The 23853-nt window shown below is 41.3% G+C and overlaps 1 protein-coding gene across 5 annotated transcripts in view; it reads right to left on the reverse strand.

Annotated features, from left to right (window-relative positions):
- Nucleotides 1-23853, reverse strand: part of CAST (calpastatin) — a 195332-nt gene that overhangs the window by 14975 nt on the left and 156504 nt on the right. For all 5 annotated transcript variants that reach the window (XM_073678218.1, XM_073678209.1, XM_073678226.1 and 2 more), the window contains 19 exons: nucleotides 23563-23622; nucleotides 22021-22098; nucleotides 20793-20849; nucleotides 19351-19446; nucleotides 18798-18881; nucleotides 18671-18712; nucleotides 17488-17580; nucleotides 17009-17068; nucleotides 12362-12460; nucleotides 8441-8521; nucleotides 8087-8134; nucleotides 7428-7523; nucleotides 5735-5818; nucleotides 4575-4673; nucleotides 2188-2268; nucleotides 2065-2109; nucleotides 1854-1949; nucleotides 1566-1652; nucleotides 651-755 (listed from right to left, as the gene is read on the reverse strand). In XM_073678218.1, the coding sequence (XP_073534319.1) occupies nucleotides 651-755; nucleotides 1566-1652; nucleotides 1854-1949; nucleotides 2065-2109; nucleotides 2188-2268; nucleotides 4575-4673; nucleotides 5735-5818; nucleotides 7428-7523; nucleotides 8087-8134; nucleotides 8441-8521; nucleotides 12362-12460; nucleotides 17009-17068; nucleotides 17488-17580; nucleotides 18671-18712; nucleotides 18798-18881; nucleotides 19351-19446; nucleotides 20793-20849; nucleotides 22021-22098; nucleotides 23563-23622 (1491 nt within the window). The remainder of the gene's footprint in view (nucleotides 1-650; nucleotides 756-1565; nucleotides 1653-1853; nucleotides 1950-2064; nucleotides 2110-2187; nucleotides 2269-4574; nucleotides 4674-5734; nucleotides 5819-7427; nucleotides 7524-8086; nucleotides 8135-8440; nucleotides 8522-12361; nucleotides 12461-17008; nucleotides 17069-17487; nucleotides 17581-18670; nucleotides 18713-18797; nucleotides 18882-19350; nucleotides 19447-20792; nucleotides 20850-22020; nucleotides 22099-23562; nucleotides 23623-23853) is intronic.

Here is a 23853-nt window from a genome sequence, read left to right on the forward strand (position 1 = left end):
AACAGAAGTGCACTGGCCATCTCATGTTTATAGGTTATGAGGGCAGGGACAGAACAAAATTTTTTTATGTCCCCAGAGTACACCTATAATATGATATGGAGCATGTAATGTTGTCACACTGGAATGCTGTGGTCATTATACCATGGTTATTCTCCTTCGATTTATCAAGTAGGCGGGTACTAAATGATTGTGGTTGGGATGCCCCTTTTAATTATACATGGTGTTAAAATGGCGTAAAACCATGTAGTTCCGGCATGATGTATCGCACAGCAACTGGGACTCTGAAGCAATGTATGGTTTGCCCAGATACTACTGCACAGTGTGCGTGTGAGTGATTTAGCTGACATGTTGGACACAGCCGGGCGATCTGGCATGTGGTGTGACAGGTATCTGCTCTGCCTATAAAGTACATAGCGAGTGCCAAGGAGGATTGGGGGGGCAATCATGGAGAGGTGTCCTGCTTGAGACATTACTAACACCCTTACTTCTTCATCCTCTCAATCAAATAGTGTCAAACATTATTGTAAACTATACTTATAGTGCAAATCCATACAACTGTCCTCCATACAGCAGTACAACATGCAGACGTGTGAGTTATCCAAATTCTGGTCTGAAATCAGGAATATGGATCTGTCCAGAAACAAAATTACCTTAACTTCATCTACAGCAGGTTTCTTGGCTTTTGGGTCTTCTTTCCTAGTGCCCAACGTGCCAGCCAAGGCATCCAGTGGGTCGGCTTTGGCTGTAGGCACTTTCTACAACAAAACAGCCATAAAACAGATGAGCAATACATTTCCCTATAAAAAAGCTCATGTAATATTTAATAGTATTGTTCCTCTGAGGCATCTATCCTGAGGACATCTTATGAGATGAGAATACTAGCCGACCTTCTGTACTAATAGAAGTATTAGAACTACTACATTATACATGCAATTAGTGCGATAATAGCTGCCCCAGCAATACACTTCGGCCCAGAACAAGGCTTCAGAATCATCCCTACTAAATTTAGAGAATATATCCTTGGAATAAAAGAGATGGCAGCATTAACATAGTGCTGCATTCGCTTTTCCTGCACAGTGGTGCCTCTTAAAGGGGTTTTCCCATGAACAAAGTTCACTTTAATGAATAGATCTTGGAATAATAATAACTTTCACAATTGGATGTTAAGTAAAATGTTCCTGTGCTGAGATAATCTTATAAATGTGCCCCTGTGTACTGTGTAATGGCAGTACAGGATCATGGTCTGATCGTACCACATCTCCTGGGCAGGAGGGAAGTATGCAAACACATCCAAGTTAAACACATCCAATTGTGGAATTTTTTATTATTCAAAGATCTATTTATTAAAATTAACTTTGTTCGCAAGAAACCCCCTTTAAGCCCATGAATCGCCCTGCTCCGTGCTTTCACATGTCAGCACCACGGAGTGCAGGTACCTCATGTAAACCCAGTGCACTTATTAGTAAGGAGTTAGTCTGTGGGAGCCTCCATTCTTTATCAATCTAAATCTTTTACCATTTCTACATAGCAGTAACAATAAGCGTTCAGAAGCAGATTCTACTTACAGGAGGGGCACGTGCGGATTGGAGGGCTGGCGAAGAGGACGAGCAAACCACAACATCAGCGTCTGACTTTTTTACTTCTGGAGCATCCTGAAATTACAAAAATGTACACAGATCTACTTACAATTTATTGTGATATCTAAATTAAAAAGTATTTCGTTTCATAATGTAGAAATTGTGGAACGTAACTCTCCATCCATCCATCCATTACAAGATACAGGGGGCTGTGGCTTTGAGACCACATCTGGAGACATTCACTTCCATTTGTATATATAAAATATAGGGACTTACTTTGGGTTTCTCAGAAGGAGTCTGCTGTGCAACCGGGGGCAGAGGGCATGAAAACTCCTTATCAAACGCATCGGCCAGCTCACCTTCACTCATGGGCTGAAAGGCAAGGGAAAGTCAACGATCAATGGAGATTACTGATGGATTTCCCAGATGTAACGTGTAGGAGGTTCTCTTAACACTAGCATCTACTGTCTTGTAAATAAGAGAGTACCTTTTCTTCAGGAGGTGGCAGGACGGGCTTTCCATCTTCTTTTCCCTGAAACATAGAAAAGTGCTAAGCAGAGCCAACAAGGACAATGGGCAATATGTCGACTGTACCGAGCTTTACACTTACATCCAGAAGATGTCTGTATGCTGGTGGGATTGAACCCTCTCTTTTCCCAAGCTCTTCAATATGAGTGGCTGTGCTTGTTTCCTATGCCAGAAACCAAATAAAAAAAAATATATATATATTTCCATATTTATGCACATAAAATGAAAATGTATAGGCAATAGAAAAATATGTAGAAATATACGATGGATATACATCAGTTTTGGATAATATTACATAAATGATGCTGTCTTAGGACAGTTGTAGACAAGTTTTGCTTTGGACACCAGGAGGAGCATCGTCAATTTTTTTAATGAAGGCTGGATTATTTTAGGATCTTTCTCCCCTATAGTGAGGGTAAAGCGTAAATCCCTTTATTATACAGAGCACAACTGGAGGACATAGTGCACTGATTTCAATGGGCACCATATCATGCTTTATTTCATGTGAAGAAGCTGCGCACATAAATGCTTTCCATGGTGATTACAGGGGAATCTTAGACTTGGGAGTCTGCAGCATTTAGTGACATTTATGTAGTAGTTAATTGCAAACTACCAATGTATAATGAAGGTTCATTTTTCAGGCTTAAATAAAAATGAAGACATATCTCCTACTGTATTCCTCCAACCGGAGGCTGCAACATATATACCACTATATTGGCCAATGGAGGCCAATATTCAGTCATCAACATTGGAATTGTAACACCAAGAAGGAAAAGTCGTGGAATAATGGAAATCATAGGATCGATAGACACACTAATGATATGCAAATGATGAATAAAAAGGCAACAAAGTTTTCAAAACATCTCAATTTATCAAGTTCTGAACACACTTATAGATCTTGGCAGGTTATCAATGGTTATCTGAGGAATGTTCTGCCACACTTAATGCACTCCACCATGCAAATCATCAAGATCTGCTGCTGACAGCTCCCTTTGCAATTGCCGACCAATGACGTCCCAGATGTGCTCTATGGGAGAAAAGTCTGGAGAAGCTGCAGTCCATGGTAGCAGGTTTAGACCATGCGGGCTATTCACAGTAGTATGAGCAAAACGCGGTATGGCGTTATTGACTTGAAGTTCTTGGAAAAATTTCATTTTTCCTCATGAAGGCCTCTTCATGGCATTGCCTATGTAGACTCCAGACCTAGGAGTCCTAGGATCTAGGACTCATCTCTGAAGAGGAGTCTCCATTATAGTGTGCAGTCTTGCATGATCCACCTGTAGCTAGATGTCTGGCATGTAGTCTATTGTTGCACAAACACCTTATGATGGTTTTTGTAGACACTATCTTACCTCTAGGCTTGGTATGTGATACCCACTGTCACTTACAGTACAGAATGCATGATTTTAACCATTCTTCGAATCTGGAGAGACTACATGGACAAGGCTATGAAAAGGCCTATACAAAGGACTGTCACACCGGGCCTACTCTCATGATTATGGTACAGTAGTTTGACCCCTCTAGTCTTCATTCCAGGTACATCAATAGCTCAGAAATACATGGATCGTTACATTGGTCGTGGAACTAGAACGGCCTTTTCTCCAGAGTGTTCCAGGAGCCATTTTTTCAACACAACCACGTTTCTCATGCTACTGTGTATAGTTTGTGTGGCCTAAACTTGCCGCTATGGGCTACAAAGTCTCCAGACTTGTCTCCCATCAAGCACATCTGGGTCATCATTGGTGAGCAATTGCAAAGGAAGCTGACAGCAGTGGATCTTGATGATTTGTGTGCTCGAGTGCATTGAGCATGGCAGAACATTCCTCAGGCCGCCATTAATAACCTTATTAATAGCAGTCAAAGTGTATAAGTACATGTGTTTGTGTCTGACATTCATACTTAACACTGAGTAAATTGAGAACGTTTGACAATTTTGTTTCCATTTATTTCATCATTTGCACATCAACAATATGTCTATCAATCCTGTGATTTTCATAATTCTATAACTTTTCCTTCTTGGTGTTGCAATTTCAATGTTGAGCAGAGTATCTCGGATGTGTAGAAAAACGAGATGTGAACATATACTTATATTAAATTTGTATAGTCAGAGCAGTATAATAAAAGAACACGCCAGGATTCTGGATGGCAGACCATGTAATCGTACACGGTAAAGGAATGAACAACTGTAGGAGAATTATACTGTAACATGCAGATAAACAAGAGTGAACTCATGAGCTTTTGATGAGGCATACATCACTGTGCAGACACATTGGATCTTAGGTTTGGGCAAGTGTTTTCTTATCGGAGGCAAATTGCGCATGCTGCGATTTTTTTTCTTCAGACCAAAAAAAAAATAAAAAAAATCAGACCTGTGCACAGCCCCATAGAATAACATGGGGACGAGTGTTATATGTGAAAACAATGGATAGCACTGGTCTGAGTTATATAGTCGTCTGCACCAGCCCTTACCATCACTTCTGGACCTGTGTATGCTGGAGACTCTGGAACATTGAACTCTGGGCCTTCTAAAGTGCCCATTAATTCATCTAAAGCACTCTCCATACCAGCCTAAGAAAGGAAAGACAAATATTACACAGAGAAACAAGAAAGTGAAACGTTTACTCCAAGTATAACATATTAGGATTACAAATCCAGCAGAATTATTGGACCTTCTCAGAGTGTATTCATAATATAAGGTATCTGTATGGGGGTACGGGTATGTTCACACAATCGATTTTTTTTCATTTGGAAAAATCATATGATTTGAAAGAGAATCTACAGAAATCCAGGGATAACGTGGATTTCCAGTTCCAATTGCTGTGAATCTGCAAGATGATTAACCCCTTCAATGCCACTAAACCATGTGTGGCCACTCGCTGAGGTTTCCATATAGACTTTGCTACAATAAATGACATCTGTGGCATCTGAACAGCATCTTGGAATTGCCATTAAATCAGTGGAAAGTGGTGAAAACTAATAGTATAAAATACAGTCTTGTACGAGGCCTCTTTTGTAAATCACACTATGGTTTTCAGTGGAAGAACTGAAATAAATCTGCATTGTATGAACAAGGTCTTCAGCCTTCACCGGGATTACTGTAAAGGGAGTAGGTTCAGCCAAGCTACGAGTAGAAGTGGAAAGACTGGAGGAGCATCTAATGCATACGGCCAGCTTTATAACTAAACAGCTCCTTCTTAAAAACTCCCTTATGGATTATTACTCACATCCTCTTTACTGTGCCTATGGCCAGAATACACAATGATATTGCTGCACCATTAATATATGTGTGTTCGTTTAGTGCCATGTTCTTTGTAGAAGGCTTATATTTCCATATCATTTGTTATGTGGGTGTATGTGAATTTATTTTACATGTATTTGATACATATCTAGTATAAAATGTGCAATGACACTATATAATGTGCCTTCTGTATATGTAAAGGTAGTTTAGTTTACTAAGCTGCTGAGCTATAATGGCTGCTGTATATAAGACAGAGCTGAACTCCCTTAAATGATTGACTGGAAATGCTCATATGTGAACAATGCAGCAATGTCGTATATATACACACACAATAATATTATATACACACACATGCATACATACACACATATACAGAGCATAGTATACGTACAGAGGGTGCGGTGGCGGCTTGAACGGATGACGCTGCCGTCGGGACTACAACATCGGGCTTCGCTTGTTTGTCTCGTGCAGCATCCTTAAAAAACAAACACTAATGGTATAGAACATGCTTTCATAGGTACATCATCTGTTTTTACTCTAACTGATCCCTATATTCGATAACACCTCAACATCAGCAGGGGTTAATCAGCCAAAAAACATATTGGGGGCTGGAGGTGGCAGGAGTGCATCACAATTTCTCTCATCCCCCAATCACTTATTTACTCTTTAACCTAATGATAATCCTAGAAGGACTTTGCCTACGCATTAGGCCTTACCATCAATGACAACAAATCTTTAGCACTGAACATTACAGGATATGGATACCTTTGGGGACATATTTATGACTTAAATGCATGTATTTTGGTCTAAAAAAAATTTTTTAGCAACAGAGTTTCAAGATAAATTTTGCACCACTTGGCTTTTACAAGCTCTGTGTTTCCCTGCATATTGCTGGCTGCAGAATGAGTTTACTGAGAATCAGTCAGTGAGCTCACTCCGAGAAAGAGTTTGTAATCTATTTATCTGTCTTTTTCCAAGCTCCTCTCAGCTGATTTATGACCACAGCGTTCACCTGAACTTTGATGTGAACTATAGTCAGAGATCAGCACAGAGTAGCTGAGAAAAAGGACACATAAAAGGATGTAAATGCTCCAGTCAGGGCAAGCTCACTCATTGCCTCTTAGGCAACTCATTCTACAGCCAGTGTGCAACACAAAGGATACAGAAGGCAACATTTTTTTTTTTATTTTTTTTATGAAACCCAATTGCAAAGTTTATTTTTAGCCACAATATTTTTTTTTAATGTAAAATATGCTGTATAGGTGTTCTAATCCTTCAATCTCCCTTTGGCATTTTATCACTCAGTCTAGGATTCTTTTCCATTCCAGTGGGTTGAATAATTTCTTGGAAATTCTTATGGTATAAAGCAGCACACCAGCAACACTTTTTTAGCATACGCCATTATTGAAGAACAGTAGGGGCTCTCGTGTGCCTTGTCTATTACTGGTTCTAGACGATGTGCCATTCCTAGGTTGTCGCCATACGAATTCCTGTAGTCCCTCTAATGCAGACTACATTTCCCACAATGCCTCTGGCTTCTCAGTGGGGGCATAGTCTCCAGGGCTGTGAAGTCGGTAAGCCAAACATCCGACTCCTCAATTTCCATGACACCGACACTACGACTCAGACTCCCTCATACATGGCTTATGTGTAAGTGATACATTTACTGTAGCACGGATTTATCTCAGCTAAAAGTCTAGACCCTTAGATCAGGAATAGGACTTTTCATAACTTTCCCAAATTCTTATGAAACAAATATTCCCCACAAACTGCATTGAACTACTGTACCCAATTTATTTTAGGAGTTGGAGTCGGTCCATTTTATACAGACTCCGATTCCAGCTCCACCAAAATGGACACAGACTCTGACTCCACAGCCCTGAGACTATTAGTCTCCTTACATTGTACTTGCTCTGCCGCCTACACCGGCAGCAGTGATAGATCAGTGACAGTGAGTAGTCCCGATTTACACTATAGTCTCAGTCTCAATGTGACCTATGTGATGGACCAGTGCAAAATATGTCCCTCAAATGGATCCAAATATTAAAGCTAAGCGTTCTGGAATATACCTTTACATCACACACCTTAGCTTGGAAAGCCGGAGTTGTTTCGGCAGCGGGAGAGATGCAACTTTCAAAATCCTTTGAGAATTCATCTACTAAACTGTCTTCACTCATCGGCTGCAGACAAAAATAAAAAGACATTATAATATAATGCAAGACGATAGAGTGGATAGATTTCATGAATGAAGCTTTTCATTCTGTGTCTCACCGTAAAGTGTTGGTAACCAAGAGCGATAATTCCTAGCTTTGCATAATACGGCTTATAATGCAGAAAAGTGACCCTTCATAACTGCGCTCCATTGACTCTTCCTACAGAACATGACCGGTCTACTACATGCAATACAGGTTACAGCTACCAGGATGTCATGTATAACCTGGGAGATACTTATACTACATGCCATTACATTATACTAGTTCCCACGTGAACCACGGACTGTGCTCAGACCACAATATCTGACCCAAGCGGTGGGTCTCCACCCGATCTAGCTGCTTCGTACAATATGGCAACTGGCTTGAGAAAACCCATCGGCAGGGTATTACAATCAGAGAACGGACAAAGTTTCACAACTTGTGAATTTGGCCTTATAAAGAAAGCAATGCCCAAAATACAGCTAAATGAGGGAATCTCTGACTTCATAACACTTAGTACAACGCAGCAGGTGCTGTAGTAGAGGTCTTACCGGTGGTTGCTCTACTGGAGGGGGTACCGGTTTATCGTTGTCCTTTCCCTAGAAAAAAAACATTCATGCATTATCACAAAAAATATAATATCACATAACTTTCTATTCTCAGCATCTCTGCTTGCTATTAGTGCAAGAAAACAGTCATTAAAATGAATAATTGTATTAAAAGCTTAGGATCTGGTCAGGAACAGACACCATGACTGCAAGCACATACTTATTAGTAAAAAAGAAAAACCTCAAATAGAAAAATATTTTCAGGAAATACTTCATAAATAATAATTGAAATAGAACGACATATTCCAACCCGACATTGCCTATTGAAATTAGATCGTGGTTACAGTGTATACTCACATCTAGCAGGTGTCTGTATTCTGGGGGGATTGTGTGATCCCTCTTACCAAGTTCCTCGAGGTATGATTTTGTGATGGTTTCCTAATGAATGGGATAAAGGAACATCAGTGTGATTCACAGTAGATTTTTATCTGACTTGCAGGAGCAGAACGTCCGCACACAGCAAAGGTTGTCAAAGGAGATTTTGCATCAATCAATTTGAAAACAATCAGACAATAACAAAGAGGAAAAAAAAAAGCCTGATCGGTTTTATGGGGCAAGTTCTACTTCTATTCACTCTGCATTGACATTACTATTAGGGCTCATTAAAGGGCCTATACCGGCTAAAAAATATCATCATCAGCAGAAGCACATTTCAGTGTAAATAGGGAATGTGATACCAAGACTCTTATTAAAGGCAACTTGTCAGCAGGTTTTTGCTACCTCATCTGAGAGCAGCATAATGTAGGAAAAGAGAAGCTGAATCCAATGATGCATCACTTAGATTACTGGGTGCAGCTGTTCTGACACAATCAGTTTTTAGATTTAGCATGAAGCAGAGCTGAGAAAGCTAGCCCTGCCCACAGCAGGCTCTCTCTATAGACTGTGAGGTGCTCATCACAGAAGGGGGAGGAGTCGGACAAGTGCCCATGTGCCTGATCCTCACAGCAATGTTAATCACAAGGTGATTAATCCTTCAGTCTAAAGGCCCCGTCACACATAACGAGATCGCTAGCGAGATCGCTGATGAGTCACGTTTTGGTGACGCAATAGCGATCTCACTAGCGATCTCGTTATGTCTGACATGTAGCAACGATCAGGCCCCTGCTGTTAGATCGCTGATCGTTACAAAGCTTCCTGGACCATTCCTGGGTCGTTGCGCTCCCGCTGGGCAGTGACCATCGCTGTATTTGACACCTTGTCAACGACCTCGCTAGCGATTCAGAACTGAGACACGTAGAGGTGCATAAATTGGACTTTTCTACGTTCATCGTCCCCGATTGGTGGTCGCTACTGCGTCCTTGTTTTTTCAGATCCCACCAGCGTTCTCCGGCTGTGACTCCACTTTGAACAAATCAGACATCTTTAGCAAAGTAGGTATTGTTTGGGGTCTCAAATGAGTTTCCATTTTTAATTCATTTATAGGACATCTACCAATTATCTGCTATCATTGCTCTTCAGGGAGTGAGGGCTTGGCTTCAATAGCGATCTCGTTAGCGATCTCGTTATGTGTGACGGGGCACCAGGACCGTTAAAATACTGGCAGCAGTTGTCGCAGCAGGTCTTCGCATCATGGGTGTTTCTGCCATGTCCCACTGGTTGAAGGCCTGCAATTGCAGGATCGTTTGCACGCTATACACCGAGCTCCACTTCCCCATTGGCTCGGTCCACAGAGTCCACAAAGCCAGGCGGACAGTACGTAATTGCATCACGTCGACGAAGAAAGTTTTGAAGCGTGCAACAGGCCAAAAGAACAGAGTCTATTGATTTAAGCTTCATGTTAATTGGCGTATGAAAAACTCTGAAGCGGTTGGCCACGACAGCGTGTCAGAAAACGTGCTGTGTGGGTGTGTGTGCATGAGACCCCTAAAATATCTGCCCATGCAAAAGCATATATATACAGATAGAAGCCAAGCCCTCCCTCCCTGAAGAGCAATGATAGCAGATAATTGGTAGATGTCCTATAAATGAATTAAAAATGGAAACTCATTTAAGACCCCAAACAATACCTACTTCGCTAAAGATGTCTAATTTGTTCAAAGTGGAGTCACAGCCGGAGAACGCTGGTGGGATCTGAAAACAAGGACGCAGTAGCGACCACCAGTCGGGGACGATGAACGCAGAAAAGTCCAATTTATGCACCTCTACGTGTCTCAGTTCTGAATCGCTAGCGAGGTCGTTGACAAGGTGTCAAATACAGCGATGCACACTGCCCAGCGGGAGCGCAACGACCCAGGAATGGTCCAGGAAGCTTTGTAACGATCAGCGATCTCACAGCAGGGGCCTGATCGTTGCTACCTGTCAGACATAACGAGATCGCTAGCGAGATCGCTATTGCGTCACCAAAACGTGACTCATCAGCAATCTCGCTAGCGATCTCGTTATGTGTGACGGGGCCTTAAGTAAACACCACCACACAGCTGGACATGTGACACATCCTTGAGTTTAGAGTTTTAACCCCTACCTCATGCTGTCCTCAGATTCCCTAGCAAATACCTGCTGACAGATTCCCTTCAATGATCATTCATCCCCATACAGTTTGCATCGGCTTATGTAAAAGGTCTTTAAACACAAAGCGTTCAACTTATTATACTGTGGATTGCTGCTCTTTAATGGTCAGTAATCTGCCTATGTAATTGAATGTGGGGATCACCAATCAATCCTCAGAATAAGGCCACGGCCCCACTATCAGTATTCGGTCAGTATTTTTTTCTTAGGAGTTGATGATAAATACATAATTGGAGACTTGTTTCTATTATATCTTTTCTCCAATTGTTCCTCACCTGGTTTTGGCTCCCGCTCCTGAGAAAAAATACTGACCAAATACTGAACAAATACTGATAGTGGGGCCGTGGCCTAAGGGTTCACTTACATCCTTTGCACTTGGACCAATGTTATTTTAATGAGACAGTGCAGATCAGCGTATCAGTGGCATCTGATTTTTATGGATACATTACAATTCTGTAACATGGGGAACTGTAAATGGTCCTGTAAATTATTAATAGCTGCTGCTGGAGAAGAGCGGATTGTATACGGACAACACACGGATGACAAGTGAGGGAAAATCGTCCCACTCTCCTGGCTAAGAATAGGACCGATTATTATACGCAAGTGTGAGCGAATCCTAAGGGAGAAGAATGTTACATGCCATTTCTCCACAGATTTTCCCTGCATAGCACAGATGTGCAGGGAACTATAACACAACCCCACAATGCTATGTAAGGGAGCTTCCCACTCTACACATATAACTGACCACAAATTAGTAAATGCGACGATAGAGGCCACATAACACAAGTGACAACAGGGGGCGCCACCATACTGGTTGTAGCCTTAGAATAAGCTTCTTAGATATATAGCATAAAGAGATGAAATATAAAAAAATGAACCCAGCGCTTTCTATCTTTCAGCACCTTTTGGTATTGTGTTCTCAACAGTTACCTCAAATTTGAGTGTTCCCTGAACAGATCTAGATTGCATTATGTGTAACAATCGATGCTTAGTGACCTAGGACGTCCTCCTTACATTAGGAGAGTCGGTAACTTCACCCCTTTGCACTACAGTTATCATTTTGGGAGTGTGGTCTAAATTTTTTAATTCTCAATTGTTCCTATTCAGAGAGAGATTACATTTATTTATTCCTCCTGGCAATCCTATAATATATTCTAAATATATATATATATATATATATATATATATATATATATATATATATATATATATATATATATATATATATATATATATATATATATATATATATATATATTCTCTGTCTGGGGGGCTGCCAGGAGGAATAAAAGATAGAAGTTAATTTCCTTCCCACAGCCGGGCTTTCAGTGCAAGCTCCAGGCAGCTTCAGGACCTGCACATTAACCCCATATATACTTTCGTTAATAGCGATTTTTTCACATGACAGATTCTCTTTAAAAACAACTTGGAAAAAAACTCTTAATGTAAACTACAGGAAACCAGGCCAAGGATTCCCACATAAAAAAAAAAAGTTCACTAACAGCCCCCGTGCACTTCCAGCCATTTATGTAGGGCTTCTACACCAGATTTCTAATAACTGGGACATCCGATCTGGCTTTTGTGGTGGAGACAATCTCCTACACAGCCATATCATTACTTCCATGTGTAAAATATGCAGACCGGTTCCATTTAATTAATGTACAATTTACTGAAGTGTTCAAACTCTAATATACCACAGAAAAAGTATCTTACTGTTACTTCTGGACCAGTAAACTGGGGCGACTCTGGTTCAGTTGTAGGGGGCCCTTCAAGCGTGTCCAATAGTTCATCTAAAGCATCTTCTGATAAGGCCTAGTAAAATAAAAACACATCAGATCAGTGTTGGAGGTGTGACAAGAGCCCTGTGCCGGTCACGTGGCACAAGCTGTGTGGTGACTGGCACAGCGTAAACTAATGATGTGCTAATTACCCAGGACAGAAACCATTACATTGTGTCGGGAATCCACTGGACTTTAGATGATTCTGGAGTCTTAGGCATTTCATTTTCAATCATTCTTCATAGACCAGCCTTCAATCATATATATATATATATATACACACACACACACACACACACACACACATCGATATCCTCTCTTCTGCTTAATATATACACTACTCAAAAAATAAAGGGAACACTGAAATAACACATCCTAGATCTGAATGAATGAAATATTCTCATTGAATACTTTGTTCTGTTCAAAGTTGAATGTGCTGATAACAAAATCACACAAAAATCATCAATGGAAATCAAATTTATTAACCAATGGAGGCCTGGATTTGGAGTCACCCCCAAAATTAAAGTGGAAAAACACACTACAGGCTGATCCAACTTTGATGTAATGTCCTTAAAACAAGGCAAAATGAGGCTCAGTATTGTGTGTGGCCTCCACGTGCCTGTATGACCTCCCTACAATGCCTGGGCATGCTCCTGATGAGGTTGCGAATGGTCTCCTGTGGGATCTCCTCCCAGACCTGGACTAAAGCATCCACCAACTCCTGGACAGTCTGTGGTGCAAAGTGACGTTGGTGGATGGAGCGAGACATGATGTCCCAGATGTGCTCAATCGGATTCAGGTCTGGGGAACGGGAGGGCCAGTCCATAGCTTCAATGCCTTCATCTTGCAGGAACTGCTGACACACTCCAGCCACATGAGGTCTGGCATTGTCCTGCATTAGGAGGAACCCAGGGCCAACTGCACCAACATATTGTTAGAACCCTCCTGTTTATTTTTTCTATCTTGTGTTTTGCAGTCACGTGACCATCGGCCTTTATATTCCAGCTCCGCCCTTCTGGCTTTGCTGGACTTCAGTGTTGACGGTTTCTCTAGCCTGGTGCTTTGGTGCCTTTCTCTGTCAAGTTCGCTTGGTCCTCTGGACCTCTAGTACCTTTTTGTCAGTTTGTCTTTTTGTGTTCTGCAACAACTTCTCTGTTTAGGAGGTGTCCCATTTTTGTTCCAGTCCTTAGTTCTCTAGGAACCCCTCCCTTAATTCTATAGGTCTTCGTTCAGACTAGCCGAGGACTAAGGCGGGTCTGTTCACTAGGAACAGGCAGCCCGCTACATCGTAGGGATTCAGCTTAGTCTTACTGTAGGGACAGCCTTCCCCTATCTTTCCTTAGTACATGTTGCAGATCATAACACATATGGTCTCACAAGGGGTCTGAGGATCTCATCTCGGTACCTAATGGCAGTCAGGCTACCTCTGGCGAGCACATGGAGGGCTGTGCGGCCCTCCAAAGAAATGCCACCCCACACCATTACTGACCCACTGCCAAACCGGTCAAGCTGTAGGATGTTGCAGGCAGCAGATCGTTCTCCACGGCGTCTCCAGACTCAGTCATGTCTGTCACATGTGCTCCGTGTGAACCGGCTTTCATCTGTGAAGAGCACAGTGTGCCAGTGGCGACTTTGCCAATCCTGGTGTTCTGTGGCAAATGCCAAGCGTCCGGCACAGTGTTGGGCTGTGAGCACAACCTCCATTTGTGGACGTCGGGCATACCACCCTCATGGAGTCTGTTTCTAACCGTTTGTGCAGACACATGCACATTTGTGTCCTGCTGGAGGTCATTTTGTAGGGCTCTGGCAGTGCTCCTCCTGTTCCTCCTTGCACAAAGAAGGAGGTAACGGTCCTGCTGCTGGGTTGTTGCCCTCCTATGGCCCCCTCCACATCTCCTGGTATCTGCTCCATGTTCTGGACACTGTGCTGACAGACACAGCTACCCTTCTTGCCACAGCTTGCACTGATGTGCCATCCTGGATGAACTGAACTACCTGAGCAACTTCTGTGGGTTGTACTGTAGACAACGCCTCATGCTACTGTACCTCTAGGAGTGAGAGCAATGGCAAAATGAAAAAGTGACCAAAACAACAGCCAAAAAGGATGAGAACAGAGAAATGGTCTGTGGTCACCACCAGCAGAACCACTCCTTTATAGGGGGTATCTTGCTAATTGCCGATCATTTCTACCAGTTGTCTGTTCCATTTACACAACAGCAGGAGAAATTGATTCACAATCAGTGTGGCTTCATAACTGGACAGGTAGATTTCACAGAAGTGTTATGGACTTGGAGTTACATTGTGTTGTTTAAGTTGTGTTGTTTTTTTTGTGCAGTGTATATTTCGTGCCATATCAGCTGCCCTACAAGCCAGATCCCGCAGCTTGATATTCGGCAGATGTCTAGGCCTCAGCCCGTCACTGCTGCCTGCTCTCAGTGTAGAGGAAGAGCTGGGCTCTCATCTGACTGCATATATTTCCGCTCTCCTCCTCTGTCACACAGGGTGCGGTTTCTTGTTGAGAAATTAACTGTGAATGGTTTGTGCTGGAGAAACGACTGCTGAGTAATGAAACTGCTGCTGCTCTACCATAAAGGTGATCCAGCCTTACAGCGTACAGATATAGACCGAGCAGCTTATATGCAGATAGGCCTGATAATGCACCTACACATGCTAAAGTACACGATCCGCATTAACAACAATGATTTTAATGGATACCCTGTATCTTATATACATATGTGATTCTAAAAATGCCCGTAAACCCAGCGGCATAATTTAAAACTTGTGGGCCCCAATGCAAAAATCTACAACAGGGCCCGAAAATATATCATTGTCATTAATAGAACTGGTATGCTCATATGGAGCAGAGGGAAAGTAACATCAAAATTGTTATGATTAGTGCAGGGTGTGAGGGGGCGATGCACGACTCTATTTTTGCATTTTCTCTGATTCCTGCGCTGCCTGGAGAGAATTATTTTTATCATTGTGCAAATGTAGAATTATATGTTTTTTCTCGCACATAAAAACAATCTTAACTTCTAGATATCCCAATGAATATAATTCCTGGCCAAGAATGGCCAGATCCTGACCAATCAAAATAAATATCTAAATCATTCAGCAAAGGTATAAAACATGGCCAATTTTCTCTACTGCTGGCTGCTTTCTTGCCAATTGCTGAAGATGGCCGATAACCTCACATCCAACTTGACAAAAGCTGTTAAAAAACATCATCAGGTTATGTGCACACAACGCCTTTTACATTCCGGAAGAGTGCTTTTTCTGGTGGGCTCCATGCAGAATCTGCCTGCAAGGCTACATTCCCACGATGAGCTTTTAGTGAGTTTTTAGTGTTGCACATTTCCTGCACCTATTATTTAAATTAGGTTACTTGCATTTTTTCATTGCACTTTTTAATCACATATTTTGTCTCTTTTTGGTGTGTCATGCTTTAAATAAAGCAGCTGTCATGACTCTGTTGTAGGATATCCCAGAGCTAGGGGCTCCTTCCCCATCCCGAAAGCTAGGGGAGCCCTAGCTAACCCTGCTCTCCGGATTACTTCTGATGGTGTAGATGCCGGCGCCATGTGACTTGCTGAGCTCCTAAATCAGCCCTTATCAGTCCCCTGTCCCACCCAGGGAAGTGGGAAGTTGTAGTGTATAAGAAAACAAAAACCAGACTAACAACGGAAGATGTACAGGGATAAATGAAATACCAATCATACAAATATGCACTCACAAACAGAGGAACACCGGGAAGTAAAAAGAAAAAAAAAACAAATAGAGGATGTGAGGACATGCACATAGACTAATCACCAAGCAACAGTCTTCAGATCAACACTCGAAAACGCCTCCTCATACAACCAACACATCCAACTCCAGAACTAAGCGTTATGCACTAACACTGGCAATCTCTGCCAGAGGCAAGTATATATAGCAGAGGGGAGTGGCCAATACTGAACAGCTGATATCATCAAAGCAGGAAAGCGCTCAACTGCACAGATTAACCCTTGCACTGCTAGAAGAAACCTGCACCGTTTAATATGATGTTGAAGTGCTTCTAATCAGCGCAGGAGCACGTGAAATCATACACAGCGGTCTTCTGGCCTCTCTCTGTCGCGGTAAACCCTTAACAGCAGCTTTGTTTTTGATGCTTCCTGGTATTTGACAAAACTTTATTGACACACCAAAGTGTGGATTACATGCGTTTTTGATGCGTTTCAGCCACAGAAATGGACTAAAAAGGCACGTGCGTTTTCTACCTGCGTATTTTCTGCACCTAATGCAAGTCTATGGGGAAAATCTGCATAGACAACTCAGTATATCCGCAAGAGAAACTGACATGCCCGAGAATTTGAAAAAAGCATCGCAGGTCAAAAAATGCACAGTGGGCAGGAGATTTCTAAAAATCCCATCCACTTTGCTGGAACTGTAAGATGCTGCGTCTTTGACGCAGCAAAAATACACAGCATCAAAAACTCACCAAAAACTCATCATGGGAACGTAGCCCAAATGACGTTGTGTGAACATACACTACTTACGTTTTTCTGGAAAGGAAAGAAGTGAGTGGATGATCTGATGTTCTTACCTCGGAGCTGGGCTGTACAGGAGCAGCTGGCCCCGATGATATTGGTTTGGCTTCTTTTTTCTGCACATTAAAGAATAATTAAAATTAGTCTCTTGGGTCCACCTAATGCATGTAAGGCACTGAGTACTAAAAATTATCTCAGGATAAACGATTTTCTTCCTTGGTACTCATCACGTTGGCAACACTTCTATAACTGAACATAATCAGAGACAACTAGCTGCTTATGTGAATGTGAAATACAAATAGAAAAAGCGACAAAAAGCAAATAAATGTACACAAATAATCAGATACTGTAATCTGCTGTAAGCGGGACGTATAATATCTCAGTAATGTGGTGCTCTACAGAAGGTACATTTTCATGGTATGGAAACCTAGGAACACAGTGTGGCTTGGCACAGACTTTAGGATCATTGCTCTGCCAGGTACGCGAGGACGGTGCACATGAGCCAATTTTTTTTAATAGAGATGGCTGCTGTTACCTCTTCTAGTTTAGGTCTCTTTTCTTCGGGAGGTGCCTGACAACTGACAAAATCAGAAGAAAACGCTGCAACAAGATCATCTTCTCCCAAGCTCTGCAGAAACACAGGAAAATGTCACATGTATTATCATTTTGGTAATATAAACTCAATGCAAGGGCATTACAGGTGCGATTTGTCAAACTGTTTTCGCCAGAATTCTAAAGTAAATCTGCTTGGGATGTCGCAAAATTTTCGTGCAAGTTTAAACTGCGACTTTTGGTGTTTTGGCCAGAACTGTGGACAAGCACGCCCCGACACATATACACCAGCCCTCAACTAGCAGTAGCATTTCTGGTGGTGGCACCCAGCAGTTAAATTCATGCCGCTTAATAAATTAGGTGGCTTTTACTCTAGCATTTCCTTTATTAAAGGTGGCACACAAAATGAATCGGGGGCCTACATGGTTCACATTTAGCGAAGTGAAATAATGTCCTAGAAATACACAGTATATTCATAAGTGCCACTAGGCCATCCAGGTCTGGCTGCCAAAAAGTAAAAGCAGGTGCCTAGGGTGTTGATGATGGGGAGGAGGGAGTTAAAAGAGGTTTATTCTATAATGTCACTTTGTTTTACCAGTTCCTTAGAGACTTCTTCAATTTATGTTATTTTAAATGTCTTTCTTTAGAGGGAATCTATCAGCAAGTTTCTACTATGTAATCTGAGAGCAGCCTGATGTAGGGACAGAGACTCTGATTCCAGCGATGCGTCACTTATTGGCTGCTTGGTGTAGTTTGGATAGAATCCGTGTTTTCTCTGTTGTAGATGTAGCACAGATCAGAATGCTGAGCTGTGTATAACCCGCCCCCACACCCCTGATTGACAGCTTCCTGTTCACTGTGCAAGCTGCCAATCGGTGGTGGAGGACAGGTTACACAGATGAGCCTGACTGCTGTGAGCATGATACCTAGTCCTCTACTGATAATCTCCTGCTGATAAAAAGCTGATTGCATTAAAACTACAGCACACAGCCTAATAAGTGACATCCCCGGAATCAGGGTTTCTGACCCTACCTTATGCTTCTGTCACATTAAATAGCAAAAACCTGCTGACAGATTCAATTTACATGAGACAATGTGGTTTTGTTCTTACTGAAGGCCGACAAGCTAAGAAAGCAGATTATAATTTTCCAACAGAAACCATTTACCTGTCTGGCTTCCTCTGGAGCTGCTGGTTTTTCTCCTTTACCCTATAATGACGAGAACAATGTTTTTATGTTGAAAATGTTCTATAAAAACTTTGACCAAAAGCTTTCCACCAAAACCAGAACTTACGTCCAGCAGGTGTCTATACTCGGGAGGGATTGTGCTTTCTCTCTTTCCTAGCTCTTCCACGTATTCGGATGTGGCTGTGAAGTCCTGGAAAAGGAAAGGTATTGAAACGTCTGATTTCTGTACAATGCTAATCACAAAGACTTCTTTATCAATGTAAGTACAGGTCACAGGTCTGTCAGGTAAAGCCGGGAAGGTCTGTGCTCACAGCAGGCAAAGTCCATGTGGCTAAAAGCCACCAGATTCTCCAAGCTTTAGCTTCTGCTTGGACCAGGACCTCAGTATATGGGATCTCCATGCTGGCGACCTATAGGTCTCATCTAGTGATATGAATCTCAGAGCAAAATACACAGAGCTTTTACTGCAGAATTAAAACAAAGTTTTGATATACAAGGCCCAAGTGTGAAAAAGCCAAGGGCTTTAATCTAATTTGACACTGGCTAATTAATGATTTGATGGAATTTAGAAAACGACAACATTATGAAAATCCAGGAAAGCAAAGGAACGTAACCTAAAATCATCCTACTAACACAATAGAGAAGAAAACAAGACGTACAGTGATTTCTGGACCAGTGAACTTCGGAGACTCTGGCACATCGCCCGGACTCCCCAGAGAATCAATTAAGAGATCCAAGGCGTCACTTTTGTCACTCTTAAGAAAACAAATAAACAAAAAAACACGATAATTATTACAAAACTGACAAAAGGATACAGATCAAACATTGAATATATGGGAAATACAACTTGTATTACATTTCAAATGCATTTAATTTTATGGGAGAGTGCAAAAAAAAAATCTGCCTTTTTTTTATTTTTATGTTGTTTTACACAGACCTAAAAAGAAGTGTCAGAATTTATAGTAAATGTTATGGTGAGAATTATGAAGTATGACTTACAAATACTGATGTAAAAAACTCACCAAATACTGAACATGTGAATGTGGCCTTAGGGATATATTAGCATCCCCAGTAATATCAGCTGTGGTAATAATCCTTCTACTGCTGAAGACCACAAGTATAAGGGAATCTATTAACCCCTTCAGTGCAGCAATCAGTCTTGATTACAGTTTTCTGACATTGGCGGAGTGATCGGGGCCATTATAGCTCCCTCCAACCAGTTACTACTTAAGCACACTGCCAAGACCCCCGTCATAATAGTAATTAACAGAGACAGGTATATTGTATGCCCTTACTGTGCTATAAAATCAAGGGGTTGGACTAATTTCTCCTGGAAACTAATTTTTGTTTTTGTGAAATGCACCACACAGGCCACCAGGTGGAGCAGGCGTTTTATATTCAGCAGTGGAGGGCAGAAGTAATGTGTTGGCCCTTATTTAGAGCCCCTTAGGCTCAGGAGTGCCTTTTGTGGTTTTCACGGATAGCTCTCACACCTGTGATACTCTATGGGGCCATTCACATGTCAGTGATTTTTTCGCAGACCAAGTGGTTTGCAGAAAATTGTAGAGACATGTCCGATGTTGATCCAAATGTCGAATCGAAATCAGCAATGCAAGTCTATGGGTCCATGAAAAAAAAAAAAAAATCACACCGCACTCGGATGACATCTGAGTGCAGTCCGATTTTCACAGACTATCAGAAAGCAGAGAAACTTTTTTTTTTCTCCATGTACAAAAAAAGTGACCACAATAATTGATCCGTTTTTCTCGTACGTATCTTTTTTGATGTCTATCACAGTGCCTTTGCCACCAGAGATTTCTTTATAATTCCATGTATTATACATAGTGGCAGAAGCTGCAAGAAGAATGAAGGGGTCACTTCTTATAACAGCTTATAAGCGTTCAAATCCTGAAGTGGTTAAAAGGAGTGACAAAAGACGGACATATACGCACAGCAATGTTGTTCATTCTTTTTGGCAGTTTTTTAGCGCATTTTTTTTTTACAGGAGGAATCTGCCTGGAAATAAACAGTGTGTGCATATACCCTCAATATGAATTGCTGAATTTTCTAGGCATTTTATAACAAATGATTTGCAATTTACCGGGCTGGGTACAGCAGCAATCTGTTCAACAGTCACCTTTTTCTTTTCTTCTTTAACCTATAAAGATGTGAAATGACACATGCATATATTATACAAAGTGGTGATATCAATACATATGACGCACACTGAAATCATACACTTTAAAATACTTAAATTAAGTAACAGGTCTTTCCTGCGATTGTTGGATCCGTACACATCAGTTGACAAGTATACATGTCATGTATCTATCCGATCTCTTCTGGAGTGTGCATTACTCACGTCCAGTACAGTGAGGGGTGTGCAAGGAAAATATGCCCCAAAGTCATTAAGAGGCGTCTCGCCAGATATGTTACTCCAGTAAAAGAGTGGAAAAAAATGCTGCCACTTTCCATAAATTTGATGGGTGATTGTAGCAACGCCCCCTTCCACCCCAACCCCTCCCCAGCTCCGCCCATTTGGGCGAGTGTGAAGGCGTCAAAAGGTCACAAAATTTTTGAGCAACTCCATGTTGCTCAAAAATTTTGTAACCATTATAGATCATTGTACGACTGTTTTTAGAAAAAAGAAACTTGCGGCCAATTAAATCAAAGACAACTGCACTTTTTGATCCAATTTTTTGAGCCAATGCAAGAAGTTGGTGCAAAAAGAATGGGAAATATAGAAGCCCATAACACGGCTCTAAATTCAGCCATATTATGGTCTTGTTAAACTGGGCATACTCTATATGGGGAGTTGTTGCCCCCCTTAAGAGCCGTCTATACAGAATCCTACGTGTAGAAAACTCAATGTCTATGGCCAGCTTAGGTAACTCAGAGGAGACCCGCAGGAAGAAAACTGACAGAGGTCCCCGGCCTTTAATCCCCATCAACTTTTGTTTCAAAGCGCCAAGAATGGCAGAAAGTGGAAACTTTTGTACATGCAAAGAAAAAAACACTGCATTTTTAACAAAAAAAAACCCAGTCCATTATAATAAAAGTCTATAGTATCAGAACACCATCACAGAAATCTTTCAATATCCTTCTTTTTAGCTGGGAAAGCACTGCGAGGCTTTGGCTTGGATCAGTGGTGGGGCTAGATTTGTCCTGTCTTTCTGTTCAAACAAACCCTGGGAAGAAGGTTTCTGTGGAAGCAAGTCGCCTCCCAGAGAGATCAGTAGGATGTGGGAATAAATTCCTCCTGGGACCCAATCGTTTATTTTGATATGAGAAATGTCAACGTTAAAGAAAAAGTGAGAATTCCTAATACTTACCTCATCTTTAGCTTTACTTGCAACAATGGCAGGAGCAGCAACAACAGCAGCAGCTTTACCTACTGCGCCCGCTTTTGCCTTTAACAAAAATAGAAGGCAGAGTCAGCTATTTACTTGTAGCCAGAATATTTCATTAAAATATTTTACAGATCACACATTATTCTAATACATTTTCGTATCATCAGGCAAAATGGAGAACATGCTATATATGCTTAAATGGTCCTGCTGCAAAGTACAGGAGTATGAGATGTTCTAGATCTGGTGCATTTGTGATGGCCACCATCAGGTAAATGGAGAAAATGCTACACTGAGAATTGCATTAGGAAAGAATGAAGCCAAAAACAAATTCAAGGGCAATAGTTCAAGGAGCAGTTCCAGAGTACTAAGGGGGTAATCTCACAGCAGAGGTGAGGAAGAAATTACTACACCTAAAATAATCAATTTCACAGATTTTGATGCGCTTCTGAAACCTGAAGCAGTTAAAAGAAGTGACAAAAGATGGAACATTTCATTTTAACATTGCTGTCCACTATTTTCATTTTATTGGATGCTTTTGTAGTATTTTTTGTGGCCTGGCAGATTAATAAAAACAGTGTTATATGTGCCAATGAAATCCCCCATTTACCTCCTAGATGTTAAACCTAAGTGGCTGGGTTGTTAAATATCCAGAAATTCTAGGACAGTCTGTGTAAATAGGGCACTTTTTTCGCCCGGTCCACAAAAAAATAAAATTTAAGGCATTCGCATTTTTTTTTAAGCAGAACTAAATTATACAGATTATTTTGATTGTAATTATAATCAGTTTACAGTGAATGCAGATCATGTCTTCATATAAGAATTATGGGATGTAGACATGGATCACTACTAAACACAATGATTTATTATGGTTTTCCAAAGTCTCAGTAAAAAAATATTGTCTCTCCGTGATTTGCTAAACTGTCCAGAAAAAAATAAAAAGTCAAGTGGTCAACCCTGCTAGGAGGTAGGATGGAATCCCTCTAGATATCTTCTACACATTTCGACTTCAGCCAGGGGATGTCTCATCCGATTGCTCACGGTGGGTAACATACCTCACCCCCATCTAGGTCTGACCTTTTCTGTCGTCTTTGTGATATTCGCCAATTGGAATATCTATAGAGTGCCATAAATAATAGAATTGATTCCTTTGGGAAGAAGAGAGAGAAAAGCGAATTTCTGATGACAAAAAAAAAGTTGTATGTCCCTTAATAAAAGTCTATAAAACCAGAAATCTATCATATCTATTAGAGATTCATCTCCTTCAATATCCTCCATTTCAGGTGGGAAAGGACTGCAAGGCTTTGGCTCGGGGATCAGTGGTGGAGCTAGGTTTCTTCTGTTTTCCTGTGAACAAAGCCTGGGAAGAAGATTTCTGTGGACGCAAGTCGCCTCCCAGCCAGAGATCTGTATGATTTAGAATATGTGAGATATGGAAATAAATTCCTCCTGGGACCCAGTTTTTTTCTAGTTTTGATTTGAAAAACCTCACCATCAAAAGAAGAAGTAAGAATTCTTGGTACTTACCTCATCTTTAGGTTTACTTGTAGCGACGGCAGTAGCTTTACCTCCAGCACCCGCTTTTGCCTTTACCAAAAATAGAAGGCAGAGTCAGCTTTTCACTTGTAGGCAGAATATTTAGAAAAAATATTTTATAGCTCACACATTATTCTAATACATTGTTTTTGTAGCCTGCTGCATCAGCAAAGTATAGGAGCTTCACATGTTCTAGATGGGGTGTTTTTACAATGCTATTCCAAGTGAGGTAAATGGAGAAATGCTATACTGAAAACTGAAATAAATAAGAACAAAGCAAAA

This window comes from Phyllobates terribilis, unplaced genomic scaffold, assembly GCF_046119375.1.
Source record: "Phyllobates terribilis strain yellow unplaced genomic scaffold, ASM4611937v1 Scaffold_1__5_contigs__length_1240528914, whole genome shotgun sequence".
NCBI lineage: Eukaryota > Metazoa > Chordata > Amphibia > Anura > Dendrobatidae > Phyllobates > Phyllobates terribilis.